Source organism: Lactuca serriola, chromosome 8 (assembly GCF_051521515.1).
Source record: "Lactuca serriola cultivar US96UC23 chromosome 8, Lser_US96UC23_V15, whole genome shotgun sequence".
In the NCBI taxonomy this organism is placed as follows: Eukaryota; Viridiplantae; Streptophyta; class Magnoliopsida; order Asterales; family Asteraceae; genus Lactuca; species Lactuca serriola.
The window spans coordinates 294,694,098-294,703,318 of record NC_136415.1 but is presented as its reverse complement, the minus strand read 5'-3'; the positions used below and the strand labels follow the sequence as shown (position 1 = coordinate 294,703,318).

At 35.2% G+C, this 9,221-nt stretch overlaps 2 protein-coding genes across 3 annotated transcripts; one reads left to right on the top strand and one right to left on the bottom strand.

Annotated features, from left to right (window-relative positions):
- Window positions 1-316: 316 nt before the first annotated feature.
- LOC145069014 (uncharacterized protein At4g28440-like) lies at window positions 317-3,803 on the bottom strand. Of its 2 annotated transcripts, none has more exons than XM_079015983.1 (3): window positions 3,663-3,803; window positions 2,378-2,592; window positions 317-625 (listed from the first exon to the last, which is right to left on the bottom strand). In XM_079015983.1, the coding sequence occupies exons 2-3, from the start codon at window positions 2,577-2,579 to the stop codon at window positions 438-440; spliced, it is 390 nt and encodes a 129-aa protein (XP_078872109.1). In that variant the 5' UTR covers window positions 2,580-2,592; window positions 3,663-3,803; the 3' UTR covers window positions 317-437. The 2 variants fall into 2 exon arrangements, with proteins under 2 accessions (XP_078872109.1, XP_078872110.1); XM_079015984.1 differs by having other exon boundaries at window positions 3,667-3,803.
- Window positions 3,804-4,603: 800 nt separating this feature from the next.
- LOC145068201 (uncharacterized) lies at window positions 4,604-8,977 on the top strand. The gene is made up of 4 exons (XM_079015176.1): window positions 4,604-6,053; window positions 6,139-8,127; window positions 8,239-8,741; window positions 8,852-8,977. The coding sequence occupies exons 1-4, from the start codon at window positions 4,604-4,606 to the stop codon at window positions 8,975-8,977; spliced, it is 4,068 nt and encodes a 1,355-aa protein (XP_078871302.1).
- The last annotated feature ends 244 nt before the right edge of the window (window positions 8,978-9,221 follow it).

Sequence of the window (9,221 nt, the reverse complement as noted above, 5' to 3'; positions counted from 1 at the left end):
AACTAGCTGTTAAATAAAAAGCTAGCTGATAAAAAATAACGTTTGACAAAACTAGCTGAAAAGCTAACTGAAATATATAAAATTACATAAAAGGACATGTAATAGTATGTGTTTCTATAATTAATTAAAGGGTGTATTTGGAAAAAATTTAAAAAGCTCCTAAAAAGCTAACTGAAATATACGCTACTTTTTGGTTTACCAAACACAACAACATAAAAAACTCGAAAAATAAAAGCATCCATTAGAACTAGCGTTGTAATATGTGTAATATGTGTAATCGTGAGATACGCTAGGCCTCATAATACTTCAACATCGCTCAAGCAAAACTTCGTTAAATGTTATAAAAAGTAAAAATAAAACGTACAAAATCCCATTCTCATATAATAAATAAATAAAATAAAACCTACGAGAGTCTGTAAATATATAAAAGGTGAGTCTCACTCTTGGACAGATATAAGTTCAAACTCGATAAGGGACAAATTGTTATCTTCTTTAATGGAAATATCATTAGGTGAAGTGACTTCAAGATGACCCCATCTGTCCACACTAAGTCTCATGGAGCCTTTGTACATGTCGATTTTTGCATTTTTAAGGCTCACCGTGTTTCCCTCTTTCATCAGATTTACTGAAAAACTTCCATATATTATATTAGTACTCTTATATCTTATATACTAGGGGGTGTTTGGATAGGAAAAAAAGAGCTGGTTATTGCTTATTCCCACAATAAGCTAATTTAAGTGTTTGGATAAAATCCAGCTTATTAGGCTAAATAAGCTAATTTTAATAAGCATTCCTTCCCATGCTTATTGCTTATTCCCACCACAAATAAGTTATAAGCAATAAGCTAAAAATCTAATCCAAACACCCCCTAGGTGTGAGCCCCGTGTATTACACGGGTTTATTTAAAAAAATATTAAACTTTATATTAAAGTGTAAACAAAAAATATTTTTTAATGTAAACTTTAAAATAAGAAAGAAAGAAATGTATTTATTACAATTTAATATCATATATATGATATTTAATACTTTACATATATAAGTATATGATTTTAATTTTAAAAATTAAAACAAACCAAAAATTGACAAGTGGATAATATTTATTTCAAAAATACCACAAAATGACAAGTGTCAAAACTCATGAGAGATTGACATGTGGCAAAAAAAACCTTCACTTATTAAGGAGGAGGAGGAGGATTTAATAACCGTTATAAATTAAAATTGTATATTATCACATTAAATTTTAAATAATTTAATTAATTAAAAATTCAAATTCATATGCATAGGTTCCTTTTCGTTGTACCCATCCTTCCCCTTAATAAAATATGTGGGGTAATTTAATTTTTTTTTATCACTCGTGGTTTGCTACGAGGGTATTTCAGGAAAAATACATAAGGACATCATTTTCCTAACTTAAACCATTAGGAGATTTTCTTAACATTAAGTTGTTTATACATTAAGTACATTAAATTAAAAGGAAACGACACCTTATTCAAGTAAGCACTATAAAGTATAAGGGTGTTTCGTTTTGGGCAAAAATACAAAAAAGCACTTGTACTTTCATCATTTTTGCCACTAAACTGTTCCTGCACCATTGTACTATTTGACCGATTAAAAAACAAGTTTTTCCCTTAATATTAGGGAATAAAACAACTTAATAGAGAAAGAAGACTTTCCCCATTAATTCCTAACTTTTTAAAAATTTGTGGGAAGTGCACCATCATTTTTATAAATATTTTTTAAACATTATTTATATCGATAGCACCTAATGGAAAAAAAAAATCTTTCGACGATAAAATGAGTCTACACATGGATCCGATCCACATTCAAATATCACAACAATCAGAATTGGGACTGAGATAAATGTCAATAAGACAAAAATTTATAAATTTTTATCCCATTCAAAAAGGTAGAAGAAGGTGGGATAGGAACTCGCTCTCGATCTCTACATTGTGAAAAAAAGACATAAATGCCCTTCTTTCATCTTCAAAACAAGCCCGAGAAAGCTAGTCCAGTCTAGTCATGTGTACCAAACGCAGCCTCTGGCTGCGTTTGTTACACGGGAGGAGATTTGACTGGACTGGATAAGCTTTCTCGGACTATTTTTGAAGATGAAAGGAGGGCATTTATGTCTTTTTCACAAAGCGAAGATCGAGAGCAAGTTCCTATCCCACCTTCTTCTACCTTTTTGGATGGGATAAAAATTTACAAAGTTTTGTCTCATTGACATCTGTCTCAGTCCCAGACATTCTATTGTTATTAGTTTTTTTTATATTGTTTTAATAATATGTGAAGAAATGCAGAGATACCATTTGTCACACGTATAAAAATTATAATCAAGTAATGTAAAAACTAAAAATTGATGAAAATAAAAACACACCTTGATCGTTTCTAGCAGTGAAGATGATGATTCCAGATTCATCACCAACCAAGCATTCAGCAAGACGCATGTTGCTTCCTTGATTCCCATTTCGCCCTCGCAACATTATCGCCTTTGAATTCACCACTTTTACAATAAGGTCGATACCAACAGCTCCAGGACGCAGTTGGTCAATCTTAGTCAAAGCTGGTAGTACACCCATTTTTCAAGAAAACCTGTAATATAAAAACAGTTTCATAAAGAAAAATACTAAAATAGACAATCACTTTTCATTCAACACTTCTTTCAAAAAGAAGGGAATAAATAGTCATTTACTAGGGGTGTGTTTCTTCATGAATTCTACAATAACATTGTAACTATATAATGTAGATCCTAACAATATAGGATTTGTGTCAAACATTAGTGATCCTCACAATCAATGTACACAATAAGGGTAAAAATTTTGAGATTCTTTTTCTCAATTTGATAAGTAATGAAACAACAAAAGAGAAATCATCACCACTGATTCAAAATCTATGCATGTAAATGCTTGAACTTCTAATGACACGTAATCTCCATTGTGAAAGAATGCAACCAACAACTTTGAATTTTGTTTATTCTACATCGAAAACATAACTATGTTCATATAAATTAGATCTTCTATATGATATGAACGCTGATCAAACAAAAAGTAGGTTAAAAACTTAATGTAAGTGTAAGAAACTAAAAACTGAAATCCAAATTCAGAAGATCCTTGAAGCTTAGACCTAAAACTGAACTGAATAAACAGATACCACAAAAGAGCAAGCAAACATCGATTCACCTGAATTGTGTGTGAGATTATTGATCCTCACAATCAATGCTATAAAATTAAATGTTGCTAAATTAAACAGAGTAACCCTATGGGTGAGCAGAAACAAACAACAAACAATTGATAATGATCCAAAATCAGGATACACCTAGTTTCAATTGTAAAACAATGCACCTAGCATCTAAGAATTTCTTCGTACATGCACAATTAGCGTTATGTTCACGTAAATCGGATCTTCAATTAGATATGAACATTAATCAAACAAAAAAGTAATTTAGTAATTAGAGGATCCTTGAGCTGAGACCTAAAATGGAATTGAATAGACAGATACCGAAAGAGAAAGCACCCATTGAGTTACCTGACTTGTGTGCGATTATTGACCCTCACAATTACAATCAATGCTATAAGATCGTAATTGCTAAACTAAATTAAAGCTTAGACCTAAATTTGAATTGAACAGACAGATACCAGGAGTGAAGGTAAAGATTGACTCACCTGCCTTTCGATTTGAAGAGTTCCGGAGAAATCGAGGAGAGAATGGGGGATCCGTTCAGCGATTGAAATCGATCTAAACATAAATGTGCTAGCTACGACTTCATGGAAGGTTGTTGACACGAAAGTCCAGGTTTTGTTTGTTTATGCCTAAAATTTGTTTGTTTTTTTAAATTGTCATTTAATAACATGAAAAAAAAAAAAAAAAAAAAAAAAAAAAAAAAAAAAAAAAAAAAAAAGTTAAACATTATAAATCTTTTACGTCATGTTTTTTATATTATATGTGTTTATGTTTTTATATCTCTATTCTATTAAAAAAATAGTTTTAATCTCCATTTGACATGTATCACTCTAATACAATTCCTTATTAATATTATGTCACATGTCAAAGAGATATATTAGGCACCACTTCAAAATTCAAATTTACTTTTTACTAATTATATATATAATAAATTGAGCGGACGCTTATGTACAGTCACTTTTTGCTTTTCCGATTTTGGCCACACGTCGCTGCCTTTTCTCTATGTTTCCTCCCATAATTTTTGTTTTTCCGAATTCTACCACATGACCTTCACAATTGTAAGTTTTCGATTTTTTGGTATTTTCTGGATACTTTTTTGTTTTGGGTATACTTTTCTTCTGTTATCTCCATATCCTTTTATATATATCTATATAATATATAATTCCGTCGCACGTGTTATTATTTTGTGGATTTGATTTAATTTTCTTGCCTACGTGGTTTTTTCGTGTCATCTACCGGATGCTCCTTGGTTTTCTTGCCTCCGCTTTCTTTCTTCTCCGGTTATCTATCTACTCTAGGTATTTTTCTTCTGCTGCTTCTTCATCATCTGTCGATTAGGGCTTTTGTGACTGCGTCTTTAATTTTTGTTTTCTTCTTGCTTATGGTAAATTTTTTCAGCTTTTAATTTCCTTGATTTCTGATTATGAATAACTGTCGAAAACGTAAGCTTAGTGACTGTGGGTCTCCCTCTTTTGCGTCTGTTGCTCCTCTTTTGCGCAGGAGTCGACGATCTCGATTTTTTACTTCTGTTGCGCTTCCTACGTATTATGACTGTGGGGATTGTATATGTGTTTGTGAATTTTGTGGAGCTTTGTTTTGGTATATTGAAAGGCTTGGAAATCGTCGTCAAACTAATCGTCCTAAGTATAATCACTGTTGTAAAGGAGCTTCTGTTGTGTTACCTCTTCCGCGAATGCCTCCTCCTGAACTTTATAACCTTTATACAGATGCTACTTTTTTGAATGACATTAGAGGTTATAATAGTATGTTTTCCATGACTTCTTTTGGGTCTATTGTTGACGAGGATATTAACAACGGTCATGGTCCATATGTTTTTAAGGTTTCTGGTCAGGTTTGTCATTGGATAGGGTCTTTGTGTCCTGATGAGTCTAAAGGTCCAAGGTTCTTGCAGTTGTATGTTGTCGATACTGCTAATGAGGTTTCTAATCGGTTGAAAGCCTTTCACACCTCTACTAAAAAAGGTTTAGATGGTGCTGTTGTAAAAATTCTAATGGAATCCCTTTCAGTTCATAATGAATATGTTAGGACATTCAAAACAGCTAAAGAAATGGTTGAAGCTATGAAATTAGATTCCTATGCAGTTCGTTTGTTCAGTGACGTCCCTGATCGTAGGTATGGTTGCTCAGCTGCTGGTAGTTTAGGTTGTATTGTTACTGGCGATGACAGTAATTGTAGCAAGTATGACATCATTGTTCACTCGAAATCTGGTATTCCTCAACGAGTAAGTAAACTTCACCCAAGTTATATGCCACTACAATATCCTTTGCTTTTCCCATTTGGTAAGGAGGGTTGGTCTCCACGTTTGAAATTACGTAATGAGACGGGGAACAGTGTTAGGAACCTCACAGTAAACATGTATTATAGTTATCAAATCCATGCACGTCGAGGTATGTATTCTCTTATACTCAATTCCGGTCGGCTTTTCCAACAGTACCTTGGCGACGCTTATACTTGTATTGAAGCTGGTCGGTTAGATTATGTTTTAAACAATCAGGACCATTTACGATCCGAATTTTTGTCCGGTCTTTATGATGCCCTCTCTAAAGGGGATAGAGAGAACCGTTTCGTGGGTAAACGTGTTTTCTTACCTGCATCATTTGTTGGTGGTCCCCGATATATGTACAGTCATTATCAAGACGCCTTATCGATTTGTAGAGTGTATGGGAATCCACAATACTTTATTACATTTACATGCAATGTCAAGTGGCCAGAGATAAGACGACACATGGAAAGTTATGGTCAGCGTGATGCTCACAATAGACCTGACATCATAACTAGGGTTTTCGAGATGAAAGTGGCTGCCTTTATTAACTTTCTAAAAGAAGATAAAACTTTTGGCGAAGTTCAAGCATGTAAGTATCGTTAGTTTTTGTTTCCTACTACTTATATCTTCTGTTTACGGTTTCTAAAGTTTTCTCTCATCTTTCTATTCTCCAGATTTGTACACTATTGAGTTCCAAAAGCGAGGATTACCGCATTGTCACACACTTATGTGGGTGTCGAAATCAGATTCTATCCAAGAACCTGCTGATATTGACAGCTTTATAAGTGCTGAACTTCCAGATCCTGTTTCAGAAGCATTGTTGCATCGGACAGTGACAACGTGTATGATCCATGGTCTGTGTGGTCCGTTAAATAATAAAGCTCCTTGTATGAAGGATGGGAAATGTAGCAAGCGTTTTCCGAAACCATTTCGTGACGCTACAACTTTTGATGACGAAGGTTACGCACACTACAAAAGGGATGCAGTGAGACGTCATACAATGCAAAATGGTATTGTTATCGATAACGGATATGTTGTCCCATATAACAAGCGGTTGTCTAGTCGGTTCGATGCGCATATAAACGTCGAATATTGTGGCTGGAATATGATGGTCAAATATCTATTCAAATATATTTCAAAAGGGGTTGAACGTGTTAGATTTGTTGTTCAAAAGAGTGAGGCGGCCGACTCTGGTGATCCAAATTCACAGGTTCGAGTTTTGAACGAAGTCCAAAACTTTCTAGATGCACGTTATATATGTCCTCATGAGGCCACATGGAGAATCTTTAATTTCGACATCCATCGACGGAATCCCCCTGTCATGATATTGTTTGTCCACTTACTAAATATGCAACATGGTATGTTCAAAGAGGCTGGTAGAATAGAAGATGTCCTTCGCAATCCTGGTTTTGCAAGAACACTACTACTTGGATGGTTTGACAGCAATGCAAGAGATCCACAAGGTCGAGATCTTACGTATATAGACTACCCAAATAGATACGTGTGGGATGCTAGATCAAAGGAATGGGGACAAAGAGTTTTAGAATCTTCAAAAAGTATAGGTAGGCTTGTGTTTGTCCATCCATCTTCGGGAGAGTTATTCTATCTTCGGATGTTACTCTGTCATCAAAAAGGATGCACATCTTATGAAGATGTTCGTACGGTGCATGGTCATCTTCATCCAACTTTTCGAAGTGCATGTAACGCACTAGGGTTAATAGGTGAGGACATGGAATGGCTGACGACCTTCATTGAAGCTTCATCATGGGCTACTTCTTCACAGTTACGTTCCCTCTTCTGTCATCTACTGCTTTTTTGTGATGTAAGTAATCCACAATCACTTTGGGATGTTGCATGGCGGAAGATGATAGATGATTACTTGCTTAAACTAAAAACCGAGTTCCCAGATAAACGATTTCATATGAATGATGATATAGTGCAGCAACAACTGCTTTTTGAACTAGAAAATGCACTCCGATCTTCTACACCTTCTAGATCGTTAGCTGACTTCCATTTACCCGTGCCAAATCTGGATACTATTGTAGTCCTGCAAAATCGTCTCTTGCTAGAAGAGTCAAGTTATGATAAGGAGTCCTTGCAACACCAACACTCACAAATGTTTCTACAATTAAATGAAGATCAGATGCGTATTTATAAGACCGTTGTCATATCCGAAGAAAACAAAAAACAGGTGTTGCTTTTTGTGTACGGACATGGCGGGACTGGAAAGACATTTTTATGGACTACATTACTTGCATACTTCAGGTCTATTGGGAAAATCGTTCTTGCAGTGGCTGCTTCGGGAATTGCATCTCTACTTTTGCCTTCTGGAAGAACTGCTCACTCACAGTTTAACATCCCAATCAATTTGGCTGAAAAAAAATCATGTGACATCAAGAAAAGGACATTACTTGGAGATTTGCTCAAACAGACATCCCTCATTATATGGGACGAGGCACCGATGAGCGACCGCCGATGTTTTGAGTACCTCGATCGATCTCTTAGAGATGTGTTGGAGTGTGAAAAACGACCTTTCGGTGGCATTTCAGTTTTACTTGGTGGTGACTTCCGTCAAACACTTCCAGTTTCCCCAAAAAGTTCCCGAACTGAGATTATTGCATTAACCCTTCCAAATTCATACCTGTGGTCATATTTTGAGGTCTGTACACTGCATCACAACATGCGCTTAACATAGACTACCACTGATGTAAGTGAGGGTCTATCCATAGCTGCTTTCGCTGACTGGCTGCTTAACATTGGGAATGGAACTTTAGGTGTGCCAGATGCAGACAATCCACATACTACAACCTGGGTAGAAATACCACCTTTGCTTTTAATACCAATAGATAGTGAGTCTTTGAAAAACCTAATCCTCTTTGTCTATGGAAATAGACTGCTGGACAATCCCTCACCATCCGATCTATCTGTAAGGGCTATTGTTTGTCCCATAAATGACACTGCTGACAAGTTAAACGCAATAATTCTGGAAATGGTAAAGACCGATGAAAGGGTTTATAAAAGTACAGACGCTATGCAACCTAATGGCAAATATACATCAGAGTTAGAGGGTTTATATCCCATTGAATATCTAAATCAGCTAACCTTTGCTGGAATCCCACCTCACACTCTCAAGCTGAAAATAAAAGCTCCTATTATGTTGCTGAGAAACATTAACCAGAGGGAAGGTTTGTGTAATGGCACACGGTTAATTGTTTCACAACTACTTCCAACCATAATTGAAGCAACAATTATAACAGGAACGTGCACTGGGAAGCGTGTATACATACCTCGCATTAAATTCGTTCACAAACCTGCTAATCTACCGTTTGCCTTTGAACGTAAACAGTTCCCAATTAAAATTTGTTATGCCATGACAATAAACAAAAGCCAAGGGCAGTCACTAAAAAGGATTGGCATCTATTTGCCACAGCCCGTATTTACACATGGTCAACTTTATGTTGCATTATCAAGAGCAACATCACCTACATCCCTGAAAATCCTGATAAACAATGACAAATGTACACCTCATAATCAAACAAAAAATGTCGTTTTTAAAGATTTCTTATCCAAAGTTAACTGTAATGAGGTTGATAATTCCATTACTATCTACCTATGTACTCTTTCCCTGAAAATTCACTTTTACTTGTATTGTGCCTCTTTATATTAATATCATTATATATAATCACTAACCCATCCTTTATTGCTTGAATTAACAGAGACATGACTAACATATTTGACCTGAAGTATGCATGCGAAG

Bases quoted from the DNA above. Each gene is read 5' to 3' on its own strand.
- LOC145069014 (XM_079015983.1), bottom strand. From the start codon at position 2,579: ATGGGTGTACTACCAGCTTTGACTAAGATTGACCAACTGCGTCCTGGA. The intron at 626-2,377 runs GTGTGTTTTTAT...GAAGTTTTTCAG, and splicing joins CACTGCTAGAAACGATCAAG to TAAATCTGATGAAAGAGGGA.
- LOC145068201 (XM_079015176.1), top strand. From the start codon at position 4,604: ATGAATAACTGTCGAAAACGTAAGCTTAGTGACTGTGGGTCTCCCTCT. The intron at 6,054-6,138 runs GTAAGTATCGTT...TCTATTCTCCAG, and splicing joins TTTTGGCGAAGTTCAAGCAT to ATTTGTACACTATTGAGTTC. The intron at 8,128-8,238 runs GTACACTGCATC...ATGGAACTTTAG, and splicing joins GTGGTCATATTTTGAGGTCT to GTGTGCCAGATGCAGACAAT.